This window comes from Tachysurus vachellii, chromosome 26 (assembly GCF_030014155.1).
Source record: "Tachysurus vachellii isolate PV-2020 chromosome 26, HZAU_Pvac_v1, whole genome shotgun sequence".
Lineage (NCBI taxonomy): Eukaryota > Metazoa > Chordata > Actinopteri > Siluriformes > Bagridae > Tachysurus > Tachysurus vachellii.
The window spans coordinates 4,908,259-4,935,659 of NC_083485.1; the positions used below are offsets into that span (position 1 = coordinate 4,908,259).

The window sequence follows — 27,401 nt, forward strand, 5'->3', positions numbered from 1 at the left end:
TGTCACGGCTAATTGGTGCCCCGAGGCAACTATCTAACTGACTGACATTAATGGCAAATGCATTAGGCACCGTCCACCAGCTTTCGAGAAGGTTTAATGCCTCCTATTTTTGGGCCTTTAGGCAAAAAGGGAATCAATTTAGTCTACAGCAGAACAAGAGATCAAATACAAGGAATGGGAGTTGACTGTGTTTATGAAGGTTTGAAAATGTCAAATGTTCATGTGCACATATTGTGTTTTTTTTTTTGTTTTTGTGTTAGTCTTCTTGGGGTATGACTGACACCATGTTTGGAAGCGGGAACCATCAGTGGGTATGTCCCAATGACCGACAACTCGCTCTAAGAGCAAAGTAAGTAACTAAAACCATGTTGCTTTCCAACGAGTAGAAAAGATAATCTACTCCATGGATATGGAATTTATTTCTAGCAAATATGATCCAGTTTATTGTTACAAAACTGGACCACCTTGAATGACCTCCATACCGTTATGTTGCTTTGTTGGTTCTAGACGTTTTTGACATTGCTAATAATGGTGTCGTTTTTTGGCTTATATTCCATATCGACTAAAGCTGGTAACTTTCTGACCTCTGGCTAACACAAAAACCCTCAATTTTCCCAAAGTTTAAAAATGACATTATTCCAAGTCCAAGTTTTCCACATGACAAGTTTTCCACATCTTTTCATCTTTACCTTTACAGTATTTACGGTACTGTTTTTTTGTTTTGTTTTGTTTGTTTGTTTTTACAAAAAATTTGAAGCAGTTTTTTGTTGTTTTCTCATCCGGATAAATCCTTATGTCACAACTAATTTGGATCAGGTTGGTTTTCATACCCTAATTACAGTCGCCATATTATTTTTGACAGACTCCACACGGGTTGGTCGGTGCACACGTTCCAAACAGAAAGGCAGCGAAAAACCCAGGTGCTGAACAAGAGGGAGCTAGACATCATCCTGAGCGTCATCCACAGAGCCGAGCAGCTGGACCTGATCGAACAGCACAGAATCGGGTACAAATCTTAAGCTTTGTCTGCGAATGCCCTTTTCTCCTACCTCTCACTCAGTACTTGTGTAGCTGCAGTGTTTTGATGACCATCTTGGTTTTTCCATGAAAGGTACTCGCCACAGTAAAGGATATCGTCGCTGTCAGGCGGAATCCTCGTATCTCCAAAACCGTAATTTTTCAGGAAATGAAAAAAACGGCGTACCTTATCTGCAGTGCACAGGGTTTAGTCCGCGTTGCAGTGGATTGTCTTGCGCTAAATTCTTGTCCTCAGACGAGCACCAGAACTAGCAGGGGTCAAGATTTTTTTTTCTTTGAGCCCAGTGTTTTGAAGACATTTACCTCAGAAGACGTGTTGATTCGTTGCGACTCTTATTAAGGAGAAATATGCCGTGAAGCTCTCCCGCGGAGTGAGGAAGAGGTGGACAGTTGAAGTGTCCAATGGAGTTATGAGATTTGCGCTCAAGCTATTTTCAAGACTTTAGATTGGTTAATAACTTGTAAAAATAACAGACCCACATGGGGACTGACCAATAGCATCTATATGTGAAAAAATATGAAATTGACAAAATTTGGACATACGAGGTTTCCGCCCGACAGCGACGATATGATCCTGGCATTCTATCATATCAGCTTCTGTCGTATATCATCATCTACCATATCATCATCTACGCGTGCATGTATGGACCCTACATACGAAAGCTAGCCCACTTGTGTGTTGCAGGCGTCTGATGGAGCGTTTGGAGAACATGAAGAGGTCAGCAGTGGGGAACGGTCTGTCCCAGTGCCTGCTGTGTGGAGAGGCTCTGGGGCTGTTGGGAACTCCTTCAGTCCTCTGCTTTGACTGCTGCAAGGTACAACACCTTCAACTCCTTTCACTGCGCTGCAGGATTGTTCGTTATCACAATTCACAATATTTTCACATAGCTCTTGCATTCCGAGATAAGACAGAACTTACAGTTATGGAAACGGAAATGTGCTCATTGTTTGTCGCAGAGCTAGAGAGAGTCCGCTGGTTTGGTTCTTTATTTTGTTTTCCACTGCATGAGTAGTTCTGGGATGATACAAAAACTCAAGGCTGGAACAAGACCTAAAGTTCCTAAATCATAAAACTCAGAAGATAGCAATCTCTAGAAAGATGCCATCTTTATCTTTCACCACAGAGTCTGGTGCTTTCTTTTTAAGAAAGAAAATAATTGACTGACAAGGCAGATGATGAGGCACAAATCTTTACCAAAGCCTGGCTGCTTATTTATGTATTTCCCAGTTTGTTTATTTATTTATTTTATTTTCTCAGCTATTTAATATAGATCTAAAGAACAGATTATAATTTTCCAGCAATGTACAGGAAGTACAAAAGATATCAGACGGTCCGCTGACCCGAAAATAGATTCAGCCTTTATCTTTATGACGGACAAAAAAAAAAAAAAAGCAACAACTACATGATACATGATGTATTTGTGGTGTATAGTATATAATATGAGCTAATCAAATGGTATAAATGTAAAGGTTCAGTATCTGTAAAAATGTCATTTTAATCTTTTGTACAGTCTGTTGCTATTACATATAACGTACATACAGGAATAAGAATGCTCTCAGCCACATTTTGTTTTTTAGTTTCTGGAACATTCTCCTTAACTTTGTATAATTTGAAAGAATCCCGCAGACTGGGAAGGAAAGTTCACGTTTTTTCCTGGTCCTCTTTTCTAATCTGATGCAATAGCACTAATTTTCCATAAGCTCGCAGTAGAGAGCTATAAAAGTCTAATCTGTTTGGTGTATTTTGTTTCAATGCAAGTGTCTAATAGCACCAACAGGGGGCAGTGTGTGTCTAAAATTACACACCACAGTCTTTTCAGTGCCTTTAAATTCAGGATTTGTTCAGGTTATTTGTCAAAAACCTTATCCAGGCTTTTGGGGTCAGTGATGCCGGATGGAAGGAGTGATTCAGCATGAAACACACCCACACACACACACACACACACACACACACACACTCATTTGTTTTAGATGGAATAAGGACAAAACCCGACTACATATTTGTCCTGTTTTAGTAATTGCGTGTTTAAAGTCTGAAGGAGCCTTAATCTGTATTTACTTTCGACTGGGAATAACACATAATTGGTGCATTTCCAGTGTCTACATACGTTTCGCTACAATCTCGGAAACTGGTGATTTCCTGTGAAAAAAAAGATCTATATGCCTTGTTGATTGAGGTCTGACGAGAAAAAGCCAGACTGGTTCAAGCTGACAGGAAGTCTACTATTGCGAAAGTAACCACTCTTTACAACTGCGGTGAACAGAAAAGCATCTCAGAATGAGCATAAAATCCCATCAGGCATGTTTTTCTCTCGGTACACTTTACTGTTTTTATCTTGCACAAATTCCACCCATAGAACCTGCTGTTCTTCAGATGCTTTCTGTTTCCACTCAACTATAAATCTTTGTAGAAAGGACATTATTTACATTGATCATTATTTTCTGTCCAGTGTCAACAAAATGAGGATGAGGTTCCCTTCGGATTCTGGTTTTCTTTTCCTCATATCATCTCAGGGAGTTTTTCCTCATCTCCGTCACCTCAGACTTGATCATTATTGATAAATGTTAGAGATAAATAATCACTTAATTTTAAACTAAGATTTTTATTCTTTTTCTGTGCTTCAGTAAAGCTGCTTTGAAACAATGCGCATTGGGTTTCTGAAACACGATTGGCTGATTAAATAATTGCAGAATTTACAATATTTATTCGGATTAAGGCGCGAATGGTTTTCGCTGAAGTGGAATTTAATCTATGAAATGTAACCAAGACTATTTACATTTTTTTTAGCTAATTTTTTTAATCGTTTCGGTATCCAAAACTACGAAGGGACACAGGAATGAAAAAGCTGTGATTTCAGGTGTACTTTAAATCTGGCCTTTTGTAAGCACTGCTAAAATGTGGGGTTGGAGCCAGTTGTCATTCAGAGCCTGAAGCAAATTATGCAAGGCATTCATGCTCACTGTTAGGATTCCTTTTGGAGAGCTTGTGGAAAATTGAAGGGCTTTCTGAGTGGCCTCTCTCTCTCTCTCTCTCTCTCTCTCTCTCTCTCTCTCTCTCTCTCGCTCGCTCTCTCTCTTTCAATCCAAATCCATCTCTTCATGCTACATAAATAGACAGGACTCCTGGAAGAAGGAGCAGTAATTACTTTAGGCTTTTGTCTTTCTTTACGGAAAGCTTGATTAAAGGTTCTGCTCTCTTTACTGTTATGATTTTGCTCTAAATCTTTAGCATTTCAATTTATTCCTGACCTCCAGTCCACTAGAAGCCATTCTAATATCCTGTAGTAATTAATTTCCTTTTGCGAAGAAGGGTTTTCTCTTTAGCACTGGTAGATTATACACAGTTACACGGTATGCATGCTTCCACACTTGAGCATGTCTGACCACATCACCGTGTGTGCTGGATATTTTCCAGCCCGTTTGATTTAAAACCTTTGCGAAGGCACGTAACATAACATTTATTGATCTCGTCTACCGTTTGAAACGGAGCAGTGTTTCAATTTCTATTTAAATGCAGAAAGATAGACATGTGTCTCTGCAGCTCTCGTAAAAACATATTTATGGGACCTTCTGTATTTTTATTCTGTGTAAACAAAGCTTATGTTCAAACAATGTCTGAATAAGGAAAAATTAACATTTGTAGCCTCTGTAGAGAGTGGAGCTCGAACCCCGCCAGTAAACAGTGTATAGGGTTAGTGATGTCAGGAAATGTCAAATATAACATGAAGCGCAATTCATCTGAATTTTAACCATTTCAATTTACTAAAGATATACATTTTGGCACAACTTAGCTTCTAGAATTCAGGTTCAAATTAACCAGTAACGAGGATTAGGGCCTTTTTACACCTGGTCACTTCATGTGTTTTCTCTGATCCGATAGCTATCTGATTTGTTAAAACTGTTCCATTTACATTAGGCCACATAAAGGCTTCTCGGCGAATCGGATATCGATCCGATCTTTCTACTCCCGCCCAAAATGCTAATATATGTTTACCTCATTTCCGGGGTAATTGAATTGGAACACGCTTTGGTGTATGCGGTTTTCAGCATGCAATCAAAAAGAAGACAAAAAAAAAACTTATGACGGTTATGCTACAAAAAACAGCATTTACTGTTTGCTGCATTTTTGCTTGAGGCAGCAGTGCATTTTAAGACCCGACGAGACACCTGGGTGAAAGTGTACTTATATGTGTACGCTATACTCCTCCCTTCGGTTTGGGAGGAGTATAGCGCTGACGTATGAGGCTTGAACAACCACATTCATTTACACCTGTCCAGTTTCATCTGAAACGCGTCCCAGACCACCTCCTGAAGTGGTTTGTACCATCGGATTTATATCCGTCTCGAAACCGTTTCGGAGGGCATTTAGACCTGGTCTTTTTACCATCGGATAGATATCTGATCACACAAAACGCATGAAGTGACCAGGTGTAAAAAGCCCCTTAGAGGTTAGGGGTTATTCCTACCTTTACCTTGTGTGGGCGAAGTTTAAATATTTTCCCTATGATTCAGTGGTTTCCACCCAGGAACTCTGGTTTCCTGCCTTTGTGCCCCTACTCCAGGTTCCTTGTGACCCTGTGTAGGATACGTGAAGGAGTAAATCGGTGGATATTGAGATTATTTAACATAATGTTCACCACATGCGAATCAATCAGTGCGGAGTGGAGATTAAATGATTCACTTCTTCTGATTAAGTGCATGGATTCACATGAACACTGTATTTGGATATCTTTAAGGTTCGGTACATTGTCATCAATGGGTGTAGCAGTTTTTCGTTAACTATATATTTAACCGAGCTGAAATTTGGTGTGTTGCATAATTTTTTTAATCTAACTGGCTTTTTTTAAAATGATGCCTGAGCTACTTACAATGGTGTCAGATGATTAGCTTTCCTAAAGCATTTCATGTGATTTTCATTAAGGAGAGTTCACACAAATGGCACTGTTTTGTTTTGTTTTTTTGCAGAAAGTGTGCACCAAGTGTGGGATTGAGACGGCTTGCACTCAGAAGAGAGCTCAGTGGCTCTGCAAGATCTGTAGTGAACAGAGAGAGGTAAGGCCAGATGTTTCACTTTTACACTTTTTCCATCTTATTCGACAAGGAAAAAAATACACTTGGATGCTTTGCGAAGCTCAGCGAGGATGAGGATGATACGTGAAAACTGTTCAGTACATCATGACAGAATGTTCAATAGACATACTGTATATTGTAGTCCAGCACTCCATGTCCATTATAAATCAAAGAGGAATGTGAACTGATGCTCTATACCAGTGTTACTCATTGCGCGACTCGCCAAGCTTTAATATGCGGCTCGCATGGCAGTAAATAATACGATGATATGATCATGTGGTTAAAATATATTTTTCATTTAAATAACATTAAAAACAATCAGGAAGCATAGAAAAACGAATGTGCTCTATTACAAATAATAATATATATTTATATATATTATTTGACTCGTCACTGACTCACTGCATTCTGCGCAATAGCCAGTTTTTGGCGGCCTGCCAGAAGCTAGTTTGTGTTTCATGCTAGTTAACAACTTGTGTTTACTGTACACACACGGACTAAAAAATGGATCGATTTATCATCAAACAATCCCGTGCACAAAATGAACAGCAACTAAGCAATGTGACCGTGACAAAAGAGGTAACTGATGGGGAGCATGCATCATCCGCAACTCGAGTAATTATTGTATTGCAATATTGTACATTGTATTTAAGCAGATAAGCTATTTAAGACTGAATAACTTGGCATACTTTGCTGTGAAAGTGGCTCTCCAGTTGACTTTCTCCTATCAGTGTGGCTCACATGAAAAAAATAGTGAAGACCACTGATCTATACTTTATGTCGATAGGGGTCTTTGAGGGTGCATGCATTTTAAGCTCGGGGCATTGTCAGCGCTCAAAAAATTTCGAAAGTAAATCTAAAGTATTTTGTAAATCTAAAGTAAATTTCAAAAGTAAATCTAAGACCAATCAAGTCAAAGCCAATGTAGTTCCTTTAGCGTGAGCTGGATGCCTTCTGCAGATGTTTTCTGAGGGTCATCCATAGTTAGATAGATAGAGAGGCCATTAGTATAGAGTTTTACACAATAGAATAAAAATAAAAGTATTTGCCTGCCACTTATACATTACAGCACAGTGAAATTCTTTCTTTGCATATCCCAACTTTGGAGGTTGGGGTCAGAGCGCAGGGTCAGCTGTGATGGAGTGCCCATGGGGCAGGGAGGGTTAAGGGCCTTGCTCAAGGGCTTGGCAGTGTTTGGGTTTGAACCCCGATCGTCTGATCAAGAATTGAGAGCCTTAAACTCTTGAGCCACCACTGCCCAAAAAGTAAACCCACCCATTTACACTATAACACCGTAACAATGCTACAAACAACATGCAAAAAAAGAAACGCTGACTTTTTTTTTTTTTTTTTTGCCTTAAACTTCATAAACCCAAATGCAAATGTAGCTTTGTTGTGCAGCATCAGTTCAGTACCTTCAGTACCCTAAAGTACAGATCTAGGTTAGATATAACAGGTGAATTTCGATAAGCAGCAGCATGACACAAGCCCAGTTCTCTCATTAGACAAGGTGAGTGCAGAGTGCTACTGCTGTGGGGTTCTTACACACGCAACCCGGTGTGTGAAGCTCTGATGTGTTGCCAAAGCATATGAAGCGTTTTCTACATGCCCAAAGGCAAAGAAATTGATGTTATACGCTGAATGTTAATTAACCAAGAAAGATACCTGCCACACTGAGGATTCTGCACTACTTCTTTTCTATCATGCTAAATTAAACAGACAGTTAAATGATCCACTTGCATCCTATAGGTTATACATTTTGTACATTTATTCATATCCCATAGATCACTTCAATGCAGTCTTTCATGAAATTTAGACAGTGCTGCAGTATATTGCATTTGAGCAATATACAGTGTATGGAAATGAAAACATCTCCACCAATGTACATGCGACTTTCATTTACAGCATTTAGCAGACGCCCTTATCCAGAGCGACTTACATTTTTTTATCTCATTTTTATACAACTGAGCGATTGAATGTTAAGGGCCTTGCTCAGGGGCCCAGCAGTGGCAGCTTGGTGGACGTAGGAATCGAACTCTCAACCTTCCGATCGGTAGCCCAACAGCTTAACCACTAGGCTACCTCATTTCAAGACAGCAGTGCAAAAACAGAACAGTTTTGTTAGTCAAACCATTAGATCATGAGTTTTTTTAGGAAGAGTTTTGAGCAAGTAAACGTCACAGACCCTCAATTTAACGACAACAACAGAAAATATTTAGCTTGAGATTATATTCAGCTGCCTGGAGCAACACTGTGAGTCACATGTGTTGCTGTATTACGGAGATAGAGTGAATATAGCTGACATTGTAACGACTAATCTTATCATAGATAGACAGATAATGGAAGCTACTTGTCAAAATGACTGTTCTTGGGTGGATTTGGAAGAGGCTGTTATACCCTGCTGCGCTTCCCCTGAGGCGTATTTTGACAAATTTCTCCAGTTGACTTTTGAGGCTATAATTAAAATATTCTCTGCTTTAGAGCATTCGCTTGGTGTGCTGCAGGTACAGCATTCATTCATTCATTCATTTTCTACCGAACTACCTCGGGTCACGGGGAGCCTGTGCCTATCTCAGGCGTCATCGGGCATCAAGGCAGGATACACCCTGGACGGAGTGCCAACCCATCGCAGGGCACACACACACACACTCATTCACTCACGCAATCACACACTACGGACAATTTTTCCAGAGATGCCAATCAACCTACCATGCATGTCTTTGGACCGGGGGAGGAAACCGGAGTACCCAGAGGATACCCCCGAGGCGGAGGCGGGAATCGAACCCCCAACCCTGGAGGTGTGAGGCAAACATGCTAACCACTAAGCCACCGTGCCCCCCGGTACAGCATTCAGATTTATAGAAATTTCCATTTTACAGAATGCACACTTTAAGGTTCATAGCACGAGAGAGCACACAGCGGCCGATTTCTTTGGACGGAATCAAACAGGCAGCCGCACCGATCTTGGTCTTCTCAGTGCCGTGCTTTGAAAAGGTCAGCGAATTATTTGCTTAAGGTTTGTAATGAAATACATGTTTGGGGAATGATAGGATTTGTATCTCTAGAAAATATGGTAAAAGCAATAGTTCTCGCATTTGATAGTTCGGATAAGCGGTAGAAGATGAATGAATGAATGAATGAATGAATCATGCCGATATTTTTCTGCCAGCCTGTTTCAATGAATCAAGTGTTGGTCACTTCAGTTTCTTCTGGTTAACTTTCAAATTGTGACAAACTCTCACACTAGTTTAAGGGGTTGACACTTAAAGCTGTGCTCGAGTCAAACCTTAATAAAACCCATTGGCCCAGATTGCAGTCGACTCCACGAACTACTGTGCAATGGATTTTGGAGTCAGAACATTCACCGCTTTTCAGATCAATCCATCTCCATTGCCTTCTTATGATGACAGTGTCTACGCTCTCTTCATTGTACCAGAAGAGCAGTTGCTGGTTGGAAATGGTGCTGGGGTGGAGGATTTGTAAGAGTTTTCGAGGTGCCTCGTGTGGAAGGGTGACAGCTAGTTTAGGTCACTTTCATTCTCATCGTTCTCCAGCATTTGGAGTAGAAAGAACACATCCTGGATACAGTCCAAGCTAAGTGTCAATACTATACTGGTGTAACCTCTGTACGTGTTTGACCTCTGGACAACATTTTAAAGGTACTTCTGTCCTTGCTGAGAAACCTCTTCAATCTAGTCATGTATTGTAGAGTACTTGTATTGTTGTCACATTTGGGATGTTCAGCATCATCAGCTCTTACTACTTGTTTCGCAACAGAGCTTGCACAAGTTTGTTTTCCGTGTGCCGATAGGTGTCGGAGACCATTGCCAAGTCACTTGCATAGTCAAGATCTTTTAGTGTAGATTAGAGGGCCAGTCTGAGGTCTCTTATTTAGTTTTCAGTTGTTTGTCGCATGACCAGTTGTTGACAGTGTTGAAAAACAGTGCATTATAGAATATAGAAGAATTAATATATAGAAGCATTTGCTTGTCACATATACATTACAGCATATGGAGTCAGGGTGCAGGGTCAGTCATAATACAGCAACCGAGGACAGTGAGGGTTAAGGTGCTGGTGCTTGAACCCTGATCCTCTGATCAACAATCCAGAGCCTTAACCGCTTGAGCCACAACTGCCCCACGAGTCCTGCCTTGACTTTAAAGCTGTACTCAGTTTCCCACTTGACATATGACATTGGGGTAAAAACTCTTGATAAGAAGAAAAATCGCGTGTGATATGCGATTATCAGTGATTGTTCTCATTTCATTTTTGCCAGTCAAACACTAGTTTTTAGTGATTGTTTATATGAACGTTCACCCACAGAAGTGTGGGAAACACCTCTGCCTGACATTCAGACAGGAAATGTAAATATGGGAAGTAGTTGTTAGTTCGTTGTGTTTTAATTGCCAGAATTGTACTGCATGTTTTAAAACCAATAACGCTAGCATTGCACAAAAAAAACAACACTATTCCTGAGTCATGACCTCACTAACAATTGGGTTCTGCCCATGTTCTTTGCTGCATCAACCAAATAATCCATTCCTCTTTTTTAAAGTGTCTTTCTGACCTGAACTCCACATGTAAAATGTGGATGAGAATTGTCTTTAGTACAAATAGTACATTGCCCAAATTAGGTCTGGATGTTAGCATGCTAATTCCACATTTTTTTCGTTAAGCCTACCACTGATAAAAAATACAGTGGAGACGCAGACACATTTTTCTTCCTGTCACCCAGAGATATTGTGGAGTTTGGCATGCACGTTAACGTAGCCTTTAGCATTCAGCACAACACATAATAGCACTCCAATTAACCAGATGCGTGCACTCTCATACACTCAATTCTGTTGTCAAGACTGATGCAGACATGGCTAAGAGAGTGTGGGGGATTACAAAAAAAAAAAAAAGAAGCTGGATAGACACAAAGGCCGAACTATGTAGATAGTCAGCATGGCGGATTTGGGTGAGGGAGGATAGAAGGAATAACAACGTGGTCTAGAACAAAATTATGCCGAGAGGCTTTCACGCTCGCCTTATGCTATAGGCTACTATCTAATGAATTTTCAGAGCGACCCTGTAATAGGCTATTGAGAGTCTACGACATTCCACATATACGCCATACAACCTAGTGGCCAATTTTAAGCAGTGTCAAACAATGTCCATCTCCCATTCTTTGCAATATGTCTTATAATAGAAATGGTTCATTCATCATAGACACTCGCTTTACACTTACACTTGGCCTTTGTTTGCAAAAATATTGTGTATTAGATTTCATATTTTAAATTAGAAATTAGAATTAAAGCTAGATATTGGTTGGTATATTTAAACTACCTCAATTTCCACCCTTTTTATTAACAGCCCTCTCTGTTTGCTGCTTTTCAAAAAGAATGTACAAAAAATGATGTGCAGTTTTGGCTGTAAAGGATTCTCATGTCCGTGGAACGACATAATCAAGGCAGCTGTAGAAGTCCCAGGAGAAAAGCATCCATGCACTGGATTGTCAAACGTCCTGCTATGATCACAAGAACCCAATATCTAAGAGTAGCAGCAGTGCAGATTATCAGACACATTATCACACACACACACACACACACACACACACACACACACACACACACCCCACACCACAATCATGGTGCAGCAAGCTTCCCGCCCCAGTGGGCCTCTACTAGAGCTTGTTGCAGTTCCACTTTTTACCACTAGGTTCTGTAATACAGGGTTTCCGCGGGGTCATAAAAAGTCATAAATTTAACAATAAGAATTTAAGGCCATAAAAAGACATAAAAACGTCCATATTTTCCATACAAGGTCATAAAAAACATTTAGCCACGTCTTAAATTGATATGCTCGTTCATTAATTTGTTCTTCAATCAAAATGCGCTCGCGGCGGCAATGGCATTCATTTGTTTCGCCTGTTGTAGTTCTGTATGAGGAATCTGGGTGGTATCACACTGGTATCACAGCGTTCCAGAACTACAAGGTCCATGCGGCAGCATACAGACTTGTCGGAAGGACTTTCACAGAAACCCTCGCAAACTCCGAACGTACTGTATCATACTGAGTCACTGCTTAGTTTAACTGAAATCATCCTGGCTATCACAATGGGAAAATGTACCTTTAACGATCTGTGGCTCGAAGGCGGTGCGTTTAGTAGCTGGCTCAAGCCCGTCGATAACAATCGGTATCAAGCCTATTGCACTCTGTGTAAGAAGACGTTGGAGCTGTCTAGTTTAGGCATAAAAGCCTTGAAGTCGCATGCAAAGTCGGAAAAGCATATCGTTGCTGTAAAAGGCCTGCAGCGGGTGCAGGCGATCCGTCAGTTTTGTTCGGCTCCGTCACTAACGTTACCCGGTCCAAGTACAGCGCGGGATTCCGTTTCTGTCGTAATTCCTGTAGGTCATAAATTCAAATCATAATGGTCATAAAAAGGTCTTAAAAAGTCTTAAATTTGACTAATTAAACCCTGCAGAAACCCTGGTAATATGTAAATGGAGCTAAATAGGGTGGTGATTACCCATCATCACAACTGCACTAGAAAAGTGAGCAAAGCAATGGAAAAACAACTCACCGGTCTGTCAAGAAATATTCAGTGCTTCAGTTGAATTTAAAAAGAATGGAGGATCCATGAAGAGTGAGCTTCATAAAGTGTAAGCTGTGGAGGAGCTTCTATTGTAGAGAGTGAATGGCCATGTCCTGGGCTGTGCAAAAGTCTTGACACCCCCGGTTTTTATACCATTTATGCCTGTTTTAGGTTTTAGAACTTTTTTGAAATGTTCATTTACCATTTGAACCAACAAGAACCATCTTCTGTGGGAATGAAAAAAAAAAAAGGAACAAGGCATTTTGTGACAGATGGTATAGCCTCTACAGAGCCCTAAACTTAACATCATGGAGGCTGTCTGGGATTTCTTGAAGAGATGGAAGCAAGTCAGAGCCAAAGACTAGAGAAAATATGGCAAGTTCTCCAATATGCTTCTAACAACCTGCTCTCTGATTATCAGCTTTGTATTTCAAAGAATTTATTTAAAAAACAACAGCATCTTGACTGTTTATAGTGCAGGACAAGTTTAGTAGATCCCAAGCTATTGATATAACTAAAGAAGATTTTATAGTTTTTAGCTCTGTTTATGTTTACAGTTTACTTTATTCTTTCCAACGTTTAAACGAAGTGAACTAGTTAGCTACGTTAGTTACCTTGGATCGATTAGCAGTGTTAGGTACCACATAGTGTTAGCTATAATTCAGTGTCTACCATGTGTACGTAGTATCGCACATCATATAAAACATGCTGCAGCTATATGTATATGCTGTAATTTTACAATGATTGCTTTTTCGGCCGATAAGAGACACGGTAAAGCAGGGGCGGTTTATGTAATTGCGTTTGCCGAGTTTTACCGGTGTGCACATTATATGACGTGACCTTCAAAGAACCCGACCGTGCACGGAAAAATCTTTTTAAAATGAATTTGGAAACCAGCGCAGTGCCGGGAACACTTGTGTCAGTCCATTTAAAAAAAAAATAAAAATTTCTACTTGAACACTAAAGGCCTGTAATACAGTAGGATTAGTCTGCTATTCTGCCTCAAGGCTTTTGTATTTGTTATTGACTCGGATGATTATCGGAGAACATTTCAGGACATACTGTATAAATCCAGATAATAGTATATATATAAAACTATTATCTGGATCTTTGTTTTTTTTGCAAAACTGTTCTCCTTATATAATACCTTTTAGTTTGTGGCAATATTGCTGAATGCCAGTCTCTTACATGCTTATCTGGCTGCTATGAAATTTACAGACAGAGTCAGGGGAGCTCCTGCATTTTGTACCAACTGTTCAGCCAGCGAGCCAGAGTTGCCAATGAATGCTCTTAGTCAGAACCTGTTATCAGATGAGCTGCTGCTCGCCTTCCTGAATATTCTGCTTTATCAGAGTCACTCAGTGCTGATCTCGGTCTCCTGCTCCCCTAGTTCCTGCCCCAGCCGTGACACGTAGCATGATATTCCGTCTTCTTTTCTGGTCGTCTGAGGTAGATTGTTATAATGATGGATTTGAACGGTGTTTTGGTGTTGGCGTGTTTGAAACATTCATTTAGCAGTCTTCTGTTAGAAGGGAAAAAAGGACAAAGTCATTCTGCGACAGATGGTTAAGCCACTTCAGAGGGCTTTTGTAATACGTTCTGTGTGCCACGATATATTTTTATAACATTTTAAAATAAGCAATAAAACGGTTGCGTTATAGGAAAATAATGGGAATCCAAGCTGTTTACTTTCTATAACTGCATGAGCTGAAGTGTATAATTCTTCTCATGGCACAGCAATGACATAAAACACCCTTTGCTTATAATACAGTGCCCAGTCTCTTTGGAGTAAGCATCTACTCTGTAAATCTATTAAATTGCGAGTGGATCTCAGGTTTTCCGTAGGATTTATATCCTGATTGTTAATATCCCTGTTCCTTTGTTGATTTAAATTTGTGCTCTGGGTAATAATTAAGTTGGAAGGTGAAAACTGTAACAGAAACCTGCCGGTCCCAATCTCAGCTGAAGAAAAGCAGCCTTGTAGGATTACGCTTCACTACTGGTATTTGTGTTTCACTTGAATCTTCTTTAAACTGACAGGACACCTATAATAATTCAAATAAGCTCTCAATCATGGTGAGCATCTCAGAAAGCACACAAAATATCAAACCTCAAGGATGAGGATGACCTACGACAGCAGACGATCTCATCAGGTTCTTGTTCTGTTAGCCAAGAATAAGAATCTGACACTAACATGGGCACAATTGACTTGTTGAAGACTGAAAAAACCCAGGTTTTTTTTTTTTTATCCGTCAAGTTTGGGTAAGTCTGTGCTCATGACCCGCTCTGATTCGGCTGACTGGAGCCTGGAACCTGATGTTAACTTTATTGTTGTTGCTCATCCATTTAAAGATTTGATGTTTTTGTGTATGCTGAGATGCTTTTTTGCTCCACACAGTAATAAAGAGTTACTATATCATTCCTGGCAGCTATAAACAATCTGTCCATTCTCTTCTGATGTCTTGTTTATCAAGATATTTCCAACCACAGAACTGTCCCTTGTTCACGGTTTTTTATTTATTTATTTATTTATTTATTTATTCATTTATCTTCACTATTCTGTATAAACTTTATAAACTCTGTTTTGTGTGAAATTCCCAACCCCTATGCCATGATCAGAGTCACAAAGAACATCTACATTTTGATTTTTGATGTGAACTGGTGCTTTCGACCTGCATCTACATTATTATATGCATTGAGCCACATGACTGGCTGATTGGATCACTGCATTATAAAGTGGATGTTGAGTGTTGAGAAACGAGATCACTTCTGAAATAGACGACAGAACTTATTTGTGTTCCGTCGTCGTACATTTGGCCTCATTTTGATTAATAACCCCTTACTAGCAGCTTCCGTCAAGAGCAGGCACTGCCGATATTTACGCATCGGAAATCAGACTTCACCTTATGAGTCCATCTAAGGAATAAGTAATCAAATCGAAACTGTAACGTCTCTTCATTCATCTTTATTTCCGCCTCTGCCGTCTTTAGCTTTTATCCTGGCCCTCTGACAATCAAATTTGCCACGGTTTGATTTGGGTAATGAAAAATGTTAGCTCGAATTTAAAAGTGCCTCTAAGGGCCTGCACAAAATATGCGCTCTGTCATATTTGCAATGCAAGCACTGCATAAATGTACTCACATTGCTTACTCGTTATTATTCCAGAAAGTGCAGGTGTACATCCGCACAATTTCTAAACGTAAGAAACACTAAATTGGAGTAGCATTTGCTTTTTTTTTTGGTTCCTGATAATCCAGGTGATAAGACAGGAATAAACGCTCTGGCACAGGGATGCTGTTTTTGGAGCTCGATAGTAAGGACCTTCCCGATTGCACACGAAGCTCCAACATGATGGCGGTTCGGTCGTACGGGGCCTTCAGGCCATCTTAAACCTTATCAGACTTTCCCAGGGTCTGCAAGAGTAAACAGCATAACATCTAAAGAGAAATATCTCTCCTAAGCCTGCTGGGTAATAGACCTTTTTTTTTTCCTCAACGAGTTTCCCAAAACTCATTTCTCAAATATTGCAGCCAAATTGTTGACATTTTTATCGAACCCCTTCTTAACAAATCAAACCCGACCGAAGCTTTTCTCTAATTTATTACTTGGTGCCATTACTATTGACTCTGAAAATCCAAAAGTCTGCAGTCTTGTGGTTTATTGCTGAAACCAGCCAGAACAATAAGTTTTTCTTTCTTTTCTTTTTCCTCAGAAGCACGCTTATGAAAAATAAATAGTCCACCCTCTTAATGCAAGGCCAAGATGTTGTTTCATAATGTGTTTTTTTTTTTTCTGAAATAAAACTTGGACTGCCAACAAATCTCAAAGGCATTAATGCTGTCTGGCAGGCAGTGGTGCCCAATGAGCAATATCCCTCCATAATCATCACATCATGGTGATGCACTTAAATCAGGCAGATTCCCATAAAATAAAATGTAAAAGACGTGTAAAAGACTAAAGTCCGTATGCCGGTGCATGCTATCCGATTTTTATTTATTATCCACTTTTATCCCAGATTTGTGCCTCCACACCAAATTCTTAGCTCAGGCTGGATACTGGTCTTCTGAGCTACAGTCTGGCCTGAAGTTTAGAACAAATGATCTTGTACGTATTTGATACTTTCCCTAAAACGGTCCTAAGCCCTGCAGTTGGCTTCGAGGTCCATTTTTTTGGACAGTGACCCCATTTTAAAGACATGATTGAGCCATGTTCCGGAATCCAGTGAGATATTGAATTCGGTCAACTTGTTTGGATCCAGACCGCAGCGTTTCCCGGGCTCGGGTTAGATTACGGACGGACTTCAAAGTCTACTGTAGGGGGAACATTGTAGCTACCTAGAAACGGACAACAACAGGCATACCATAGTCAGTAGTTTTTCTTAACCTGTTGTTTGATTTAAAAAAGACCTCTTTTTCCTCCTTGATCTTGACACACAATCTAGATCCCTGCACATTCAAACAAATTGTCCTTTTCCCCTCATTTAAAATAGACAATTATTATTATTTTTTTAACACTTGATGCTTTAACACTTGACTATCAAACGGTTTCTCTGCTAGTTCCAGGCCAGTTGAGCTCCATTTCCCCCCATTAACAAGTCCGGATTATCCACAGGCCCCATATCAGAACCGGTTTCTCCTTCTGCCCAGCTGCCACTCACAGGAACTGGGCGGCACTAATAGAGTTCTGGCTCACTGGTCCTGGACCACAAGGCTTAACCGGAGGTTCCGGTCACAATCCACAGAAACTAATTTCACGAAACGCTGCCTCTCTCTCTTATTGCAAATTAGCGATATTATCATGGCACTAATTAAAACGTCAAGAGAGCAAATGCTTTGCAGCCATTCGCTATTCGTTGGACACTTCCTCAATTTGACAAGGGGCAAAAAGTGAAAGTCTATTTTACTTCGCTGTGTAAGGGTTATACAGTCAAGTTCAGAATTATTGCCACTTTTCGTAAAGAGATTTCTTCTCTTCTAGAATTGCATTTCTAGCAGTGCTAGCTAGTGAACCAGAGTAACATATATAAAATTAGAGATGTTAAATTATTGGACTTCACAAGTCATATTAGCAGTTTTGACTTTTACATTATGGTTAAACTCGATCTTATAAGATGCTTTTCCACTAGTTTTTTTTTCCTCTTGGAAAAGGTTTGCTGGCTAGTGAGACAAATTTGTTTTGTCTAGTTACATTACAGCATTAAAATATTGAGTCTAAAATATCTACAGTTGAGTACTGTATCTCACTGGACTTTTTTCTAGACTACCTGCTTTGTCCACCATATTTTTTGTTCTCTCTTCTGAACTGCAAACTGATCGATCGAGAGATTAAAAAGCGTTTGCTGTTATTTTTACGTTAACATTAAAAGGTTTTGCTTCCTGTAATACTGCTTGTAAATCATTTGGAAAACAATCCATTCTGTCAGCAAAAAAATCAACCGCTTCATCAATCAACTGGATTGATAGGGCAAGTGGTAACAGCTGATCATTTTTACACGGAGTTCCTATTTAAGGATCCCAAAGCGTTTCTTTCTTTTTTCTTTTTTTTTTTCCTTGCTCTAAAGTCAAGGCATCAAGGTGAGACACATTCTCATCAGCATGGCTGGTTCACAGCAGGTTGGAGGTTTTGGGGTGATGGAGATGGAGGTGGTTGGCGGAGTTGTTCCAGCTGGGTAATGGTCCCTGCCAAGCCGATGGCAGCAGCTGCTATCAACCCTGACATTTTAGCACCTGCTGTCTGTCACTATATAGCCATCTGCCAGGCATGTGAGTGAAGCACGAGCTGTATTGATACACAACACTTTCATCGTATATACCTGCGATTTACACGTCTAAATAAGAATCTGACACGTTGTTGGTTAGGATTTTACTGTAGCACCCATTTTGCTACGTATTCACGAAGCGTTCGTCTGCTTTTATTATGAACTATGGCTGTAAATCCATCCTAGGCCTCCGCTGGCTGTTGCTATTAGGGTGAGTTGGTAGGTTTTTTTTAGAGTTGTATTACTTATAGTGGCCCATGATGGCTGTGGCTGGTCCCTGTGCACAGAACAGATGTCTGGACCAATCATCTGGCTCAGAAACAAACACAAAGCTACTTTACACAAAGGACAAGAACAGCTCTAAGAAACAGAATGGTTTTGCTGTCAGATACACAGGCTGTTTTTTCAGTACTCTGGACCCCCGGAGCTCAGAACCACTTAAACCTTTCTGTGTTAACAGGAAACCTCCTGAATAACAGTGACACATGTTTTCCTCCGAGATATTACAGTTCTTTGTTTTTCTCTAATCTAGCCTGTCTCTCTCTCTCTCTTTTCTCTTGGTCTCTCCCTCAAATGCTCTCTCTCTCTCTCTCTCTCTCTCTCTCTCTCTCTCTCTCTCTCTCTCTCTCTCTCTCTCTCTCTTCTCTTGGTCTCTCCCTCAAATGCTCTCTCTCTCTCTCTCTCTCTCTCTCTCTCTCTCTCTCTCTCTCTCTCTCTCTCTCTCTCTCTCTCTTTTCTCTTGGTCTCTCCCTCAAATGCTCTCTCTCTCTCTCTCTCTCTCTCTCTCTCTCTCTCTCTCTCTCTCTCTCTCTTTTCTCTTGGTCTCTCCCTCAAATGCTCTCTCTCTCTCTCTCTCTCTCTCTCTCTCTCTCTCTCTCTCTCTCTCTCTCTCTCTCACTCTCACTCTCTCTCTCTCTCTCTCGCTCTCTCTCTCTCCAGGTGTGGAAGCGTTCAGGTGCGTGGTTCTACAAGTCTCTGCCCAAGTACATTCACCCAGAGAAGGACTCCTTCATGGAGCGGAGGCCTGTGATGGAGAGAGAGGAGCAGCCAGTGGTCAGAAGTGTCCCCATCACCTACACCTGGGCCCAGAGGAAAGGTGCAACTTCTCTCCTCTTCTCTCCTCTTCCCTTCCCTTCCCTTCCCTTCCCTTCTCTGTTACATTTCATACCTTTTCCATTCCATTCTGCTATGTTCTCTTCTGTTATTTTCATACCTGTTCTATTGTTCTATTTTGGTTTATTTTATTCTGTTTGTTACATTCTGTTCTATTCTCTTCTGATATGTTCTGTTTTGTTCTATTTTATTCTGTTCTACTCTGTTTTGTTTTTTGTTCTGGTCAGTTGTATTGTATTCTTTTCTGTTTTTTCTATTCTATTTGAGTCTGTCCTGTTCTATTCTGTACTGTACGGTTGTAGTATTGTGTTCTGTTCTGTTTTATTCTGTTTTCTGCTCTTAGGGAACACAAGCATTATAACATCATACAGTCAGCTACATTTCCAGCCGAATAATGTGGCTCCCGAGGCGGGTTGAGAAATCAGATTGAACTTTATTTTAATTGCACGCTGAGAAGATTGTTTTTAAATTCCCTTTAATTCGTATCGAATGTAAACAACACAGATTAAGTTAGTATATTAGTATACTTTCATGGGTCATCAAAAAATACAATAAACCGTCCATGGCAGCATTATAACATGGAGCCTTGTTTAAAATGAGAAACCATTTCTTGTCAAAAAAGAATTAGTTTTATTTCCTTAATGCAACTATCGAGGCGTTAATTAAAATGTTGAGGAATGATTAGCTACAGCCGTGTAAATAACTAAATAAAAACGCTAAATATGGCTGCAGGTGATATGAATATGGATACGCCTCGTTGTCATGATGCCCACACACATATGCCGGTTGTTCTGTTCGAATGACAAAAAAAAGGCATGTGTTATTTTCACACACCATGTTTTTCACAGCGTATAACATGTGGCATACGGGTATCGTGTGTTTAGAGTACATCCATCACTACAGTAAATATCACGAGCCACAGATGAATAATGATGAGGCAGAGGCATGATGAGGCTCAGACAATGTATATATAAAAAAAAAAAAAAGACATTGATCGATTCAGCTCACTCAGTTTGTTTTTGTTTTTTGTCATTTTTATTTATTTATTTATTTTTAAACAGCCCAAACAGAGAGAGAGAGTGAGTAAGAGCCCTGTGGTTTATAATCAAACCCCCAAGGCAACTTTTGGCTTGTCTTGTTTTTTGGCTAGAGCGATGCGTCGTGAATTTGGAATTCATCGAAATGTCTGAAGACGCTCACCCAGGGGCTACGAAAGTGTCCCAGACTCAATATTCCACTACACTGTGTCAAAACAATAAATGTGCAATTTTAGAAAACATTAAACCCAAGCCGAGCGGCACGGCGTAAAGCCACGGAGGAGGCATTGTATCGTTTGTGTGTATAAGTTCATTAAATATAATATAATACTCACGGTCTTCATTTTCAACGGTATTCGAATTAGACTGCCTCAATGTCAATAAATGTAGTGTGCTGCCAAATGAATTTGATCTGTAGATACGTTTCGAACTCACTTGAGATGCCAGTTGTTTTTTTTTTCTCACTTGAGATGCCAGATACTGTGCATCATAGCATGATCATCAAGCTGAGGTCAAGAAGAACGGTGCTCTTTGCATAGCCGGTATTGTTTGTGGCTTCTCAATTAGCTCTTAGCATCTCTCTCTCTCTCTCTCTCTCCCTCCCTCTCTCCCTCCTCTCTGCCCTTCATCCTGGCTGGACCATGCCATTCCATTTAGAGAGTCTCGTGAATTAATGACGGTGGGTTAATCAGGTTAAATTTATGTAAATGTTTTAGATGGCTCTCATCAGAATTGCATGAACATCTTGCATTTGGCAGCCATACCAGATCTGTGATGGTAATGCGCTAAGCTGATGGGCTTTACATAGGGTAATGTGGGCTCATTAGGCTGTTGATAAGAAAGGGAGCTCAAAGACCTGTACGAATATCACTATACACACATAAGGTCCATTTTCTGTGGCCAGACTTTAGGCTAGATTTGACTTTCACTCGGTATCACTCGGGTTTTCTCCGAGCACAACAGCATTGGATCGCATCACGCTTTCGAATAAGAGCAACTAGATGCTGTGTTTTGTGGTTTATTGACACTTCTTCACCACAATCTAGGTAAAAAAAAATTAGGATTTAGAAATTCAGGGTAAGTTGGACAAGTCACTACCTGATCAAATATATATATTATAGGGGGGTAAGTCCTGGCCTAATGGTGGGAGAGTTTGACTCCTAACCCTAAGGTTGTGGGTTCGAGTCTCGGGCCAGCCACGACTGAGGTGCCCTTGAGCAAGGCACTGACCCCCCCTCAACTGCTCCCCGGGCGCCGCAGCATAAATGGCTGTTAACTGCTGTGTGTGTGTGTTCACTGCTGTGTGTGTACACTTTAGATGGGTTAAATGCAGAGAACGAATTCTGAGTATGGGTCACGGTACTTACCCGTATGTCACGTCACGTCACTTTCATATACTGTATATATATAAAACAAAAACAGACAGTCCAAAGTTGTGTAGCCACATGACAGTAAATGATGTAAATGCTAAATAAAGCAGCATTTCTTAAACATTCATTTCATGACACGACAAGGTGGCACACGATTGCTTTTAGGAAAGAATTGAGCGACATCAAGCTGAACATGCGACTTTGGCTCAAACATTTCTGATAGTTTGCACCTCCTTTCGTGTGCAAGTTGCAATCGCACGGCAGTGTTGAACGCCTGTTCCTGAAAATAAAACGACTCACGACGTTTATCATTTATACATTGCAGTTTTTACATTTAGTATTTTGTTTGCTGCAGCAATCTGCTGTTATGTGAGTGTTATTTGCATCTGTATTACTCTAGAATTATTCTAGATATTTATTATATACATTGACAGCAAATCAAGGCTTTGAACGATAGATCCAAAGCCTGGCCAGTAGAGCTACATAATAGAGACAAGGAACTGCACAGGTGTGATCACAGGGCTGTAGATTAAAGGCATAGGGGTGTGTTTACTTATGATAAATCATCAGATAGCATAAAAATGACTTAAAAACAACATCCTTCTGAAAGCATTGTGGAACTATCATTGCAAATTGCAGAATATTTTGGTTCATGTGCTTTCATTCAGGTATTTGTGGCACAGTTGTGACAGTCATGTAAAAGATAATGATAGGTGACACGGTGCATCGTTGTGCTGGGTTTACTCTGGATAAATTGTGTCCACAAAACAGTTCCGGTGCTCAGCAGCCATCGCTTGTAGCTTTCATCTGGTTATACCACTGGCATGAAGTCGGGTTCACGGGTTCACTCTGTCGTCACAGCAGGATTCAAGATTCCTCAGGCAAGGTGACGTATTTGCATCAAATCTCCAGCCGATTTGTTTCAGCCAGCCTGTGTAGCCTTAGATTGTTCTTTTTGATTGACAGCAGTGAAACCTGAAGTGATTGGACATACTGTGCATTCCGACATGCTTTTCTGCTCAGCACTGGTGTTAGGACTGGTTATGTTGGTCATCTTAGACTTCCTGCTTCCTTCCAGGTCAAAGTGATGCAGTCCAGTCTGGCCGTTTTCCTGTGACATCCTGTATATATTATATATATATCGTCGCTGTCGGGTGGAAACCTCGTATGTCCAAATTTGGTCAATTTCATATTTTTTCACATATCGACGCTATTGGTCAGTCCCCACGTGGGTCTGTTATTTTTACAAGTTATTAACCAATCTAAAGTCTTGAAAATAGCTTGAGCGCAAATCTCATAACTCCATTGGACACTTCAACTGTCCACCTCTTCCTCACTCCGCGGGAGAGCTTCACGGCATATTTCTCCTTAATAAGAGTCGCAACGAATCAACACGTCTTCTGAGGTAAATGTCTTCAAAACACTGGGCTCAAAGAAAAAAAAATCTTGACCCCTGCTAGTTCTGGTGCTCGTCTGAGGACAGGAATTTAGCGCAAGACAATCCACTGCAACGCGGACTAAACCCTGTGCACTACAGATAAGGTACGGCGTTTTTTTTCATTTCCTGAAAAATAACGGTTTTGGAGAAACGAGGATTCCGCCTGACAGCGACGAGTTATATATATATATAACATAAACTTATACAGATCCCGAACTGTACTGTAGATATATAGAAGTTTTTTATTCATGTATCCATTGTCTTCACTGCTTATCTTGCTGGGTCTTGGGGAACCTGGAGCCTGTCTCAGGAGACTCGGGGAACAAGGGCACAAAGCAAGGTACCCCGTGGACAGGATGCCAGTCACACACACACTCACACACTCATCAACCTACACATACTGTATACATACAAACGCTGCTGTCCATTAAACTCTAGCTCTCTGTCATATTTAAGTTCACCTCTGTTAATTTAACACCATCGTTTTCACTCAAGACCCCGCACTTGGCTCCGATCAAACATAAACAGTCATATCGTGCTTGTCGAGACCTTTAACCGTAAATCCGATACACACGTGGCATTCCAATTTGAGGAAAGTGTAATCAAATAGCCTCCAGCACTATTGAGTTTTTCTTCATTTCGCACCCCGCGCCTGTGCTGTCATGACTGTAATGTGATTGAAGGAGGCAATACTAGAAGGCAAAGGAAGGTAGAAAGAAGAGATGAATACACCTCCCGTTGTCGCTTTGATTACAGTTCACTTGACGAATGGTTTTTAGCAGGTCACTGAACTGAGATCTGAGTCTTTATTAGGTTTCTTCTTCTAGGTTAATTTGATCAAAGTTAACGGAGCACAGAATGAATAACGTTACTTATTTTACTGTTAATATCCTTGTTTTTGTCGAAGGCAGGGAAAACTTTAAAAGTTGCCGGTGTGTCGGTATAATTGAGGTTGAAATTGTGATAAGGACAATAGAATTCCGCCTCCTAATTGTTCTCTTCTAAATTCTCATAAATCATGCTCTTTCATGTGAAGTTCTTTGAAAGGACAAACTACCGATTTCAAGCTTCATTTACAGAGCTCTTGACCTGAGAAAATAAATTGAAAGCATGTTTTGCAGGCAAACAGCTCATCACTGCCCTGAGCTCTGCTTGCTGTACAAGTGACAGTTGCAGCGTTGCTCAAAATTGTATGTATAAAGCACTCAATGGCCACTTCATGCAATTATCACTTCGAAAATATATCAAACGTTAGAATAGGGGAGTAAATGAGATCACCGGTATTGACCGTTGAATGCTTATTGGCTGGTTTGACTACTTCAGATCTCCTGGAATTTTCATACACGTCTGTCCTAGCATTAGTACAGAGCAAAAAAATATCAGATGTCAGAGGAAAGTAGCCAGACGAACGGTTTGAGCTGACAGTAAGACCACGTTAACTCGTATACCAACTCCTTACAACATACCGAACGTTTAGGTGCACAGATTACAAAAAGCAGAAGACCACAGGCTTCACCGGGTTCAGTTCAGCCCAGAAATAGATTTTGGGGCTATGTTGGGGTGGTGTTCACCCAAACTAGGTGGGTTGAAGATTAGAAAAACATCATCTTACCTCAGGATGATGATGAAGGTGTGTCGTTCCATCGCTATAAATCCAAACCAGCTGGAACATGTAATAAATTGTGGCTGCTTCACTCACAGTCTCCTGTACCTACTATGAATATGTACAGTACGTTTTGCCCTCAATGTCCACAATAGATGCATGATGATTGCAGGTTTTCCAGCCGACTCGTTATCGTCGGGTCATGAGTTCAAATCCAAACAATTCCACAGCCACCCATGGCTACATTGGCTGCTCTCTACGAGTGGGAGGGAACATTTACTCTCTGTCCTGTCAATCACAGCGACATTAGCCAATCAAGGGACTCTCTAAGCTTGTATGCGGAAGAGGGTAAAGAGCTCTTTCCTCAGTGTGTTTTCCTGCACTGAGAGAATCCACGTTTAGTCGGATGTATAGCTGTCTTATTATGGTATGATATCATCGCCGACTGGTGACCAAAGAGCGGGATAAAAGTGACACAAACTGCTCTTTCTGTTCCACTGCTTGTTTATCGAGACTCTCACTAGGCCTGTATTTTCCAAGTTCATTTCCAGCCTGAAAGATCTGATCTGTCGACTCATGCTCTGCTAAATTTGGTTATTAAAAAAAAAAGAAATGAACCTCGTCATATCCGTGTGTGTGTGTGTGTGTGTGTGTGTTTGCAGAAAGGGTTACAGTGAGTCAGCAGTAAGCCAGAAGTCACTGTTGCTTTGGCTGTATCCATCAAGCCAGATTGGAGAGGCAGGTGGTATCTCACAGAGCATAAGTGTGTGTGTGTGTGTGTGTGTGTGTGTGTGTGTGTGTGTGTGTGTGTGTGTGTTTGTGTGTGTGTTTGTGCGTATAACAAGAGTGTGGCTGTGAAGAAGGGAGGCAGGGGAAGCGTAAATCTCAGTCAGACACACACACAGTGAGAGTCTCCCATCTCCTACTGCTCTGATTGAAACCATGGCAGATGGGGTGCAGAAAATCAAGAGCCGGAGCTCTGGTTCTCTCAGGCTTGCCTTCTTGTGCCGAAAAAGAAAAAAAAAAAAAGAAACCTTTGAATTTGCAGGTGAGACACAGCCCACTGACGGGTGCAAAACGTGCACCATTGTTTAACTATGCAGGTGTCTTTGCCCCTGCTTACGTCTGGTGCAGGCGAGACCTGGTGGGAATGAAATTACGGGTTGACGGAGGCAATCACACTAAAATTTTCTGCTTCTTTGTGTTGTTTATTTTTCTTTTCTCACGGTGCCGAGCTCTATGAAAACAAATTGCGAGCTGATACGTTTCATTAGTATGCACGGTGATGGAAATTCAAAAGTCCTGCGCATCAAACCTCGATTTTTATTTTCAGTTCATTGGGAAATCTTGCAAACCAAAGGGAAAAATTTGCGTTCAGTGTTTTTGAACTCGTATCTGTCTTCCTGACTCCTGCGTTCGCCTTCTCTCTTGCCTTTCTGCATTATTTCATTTCATTTCATTTCATTTCTCATCACCGTCCCCCACTGTTCATTTTAGTTAATTCATTCAAGTTCATTTAAACTGTTCTAATGCCACCGTCGTTCAGCCCAGAGTGTTGATTTATTCCTTCGTTTTGTAGGAACAATGAGTTGTTAATCAGCTTGTTAATGCTACCGGATGACATTTTTGAAAAACGGGGGAATTACTTTTTCTGTTTAAAAAAAGAAAGAAAATGATTGAATGACTCACAGACACAGCGACATTCGCACTGCGTGCATGAAACCCAAAGTGTTTTCTTGTCTTGATTTCCTGAAAACTCTTTATCTAGGACTCCTGCTTGTCTAATTAAAACAACATCCCAAATGGCTCTTTATTCACTTTATATGTCCACTACAGAGGGTATGTTGATATGCCCAGATGATGGCTGCTGGAGATTGTTACCTGCTTGTAGGATAGATACATCTCAGGGTTTCCCGCAGCACTTTGCAGTTCGGGCGGCCTGCCTAAGCTAGGAAACTCTACCGCCTTAACTTTGTCGTCCAAAAAAAAAATAATCCGCTGCACAAAAGGCCGTCAAGTGCATCTCGGAGAATATCGCGGACGCACTTTAAAACACCGCGAACGGGCACGTGCGCCACACGGCCGAAATGAGAGACAGACGTGGTCCGTCACTGTCTGGAGGATAACTAGCCAGTTGATAAAACACGTGTCCGTGAGAACTTTAAGTGGACTTACAGTATGTTTTGGGTTTATTTAAGCCTGTTATTGTATTAGTCTATACTGTAGTTCTTGCAAATTTAAAGTAAGTTAGCTGGTGATTTTGTTGTTTGAGTTGTTCACCTGTTAGCTAGGTTGCACGTGCCTGTTTTTAATAATTGTTAAACATAGTACAGAGTCTGTGGTCTATCTCACAAAGAAGCCCCGCCCCCCCAGACACCCCAACACCCCCCCCAAACC

The 27,401-nt window shown here is 40.7% G+C and overlaps 1 protein-coding gene across 2 annotated transcripts in view; it reads left to right on the forward strand.

The window, feature by feature from the left end:
- doc2b (double C2-like domains, beta) overlaps window positions 1-27,401 on the forward strand; it is a 132,445-nt gene that overhangs the window by 2,087 nt on the left and 102,957 nt on the right. For both annotated transcript variants that reach the window (XM_060862930.1, XM_060862931.1), the window contains exons 2-6: window positions 261-349; window positions 863-1,006; window positions 1,724-1,853; window positions 6,004-6,090; window positions 19,383-19,539. In XM_060862930.1, coding sequence (XP_060718913.1) covers window positions 273-349; window positions 863-1,006; window positions 1,724-1,853; window positions 6,004-6,090; window positions 19,383-19,539 — 595 coding nt within the window. In that variant the 5' untranslated portion in view covers window positions 261-272. The remainder of the gene's footprint in view (window positions 1-260; window positions 350-862; window positions 1,007-1,723; window positions 1,854-6,003; window positions 6,091-19,382; window positions 19,540-27,401) is intronic.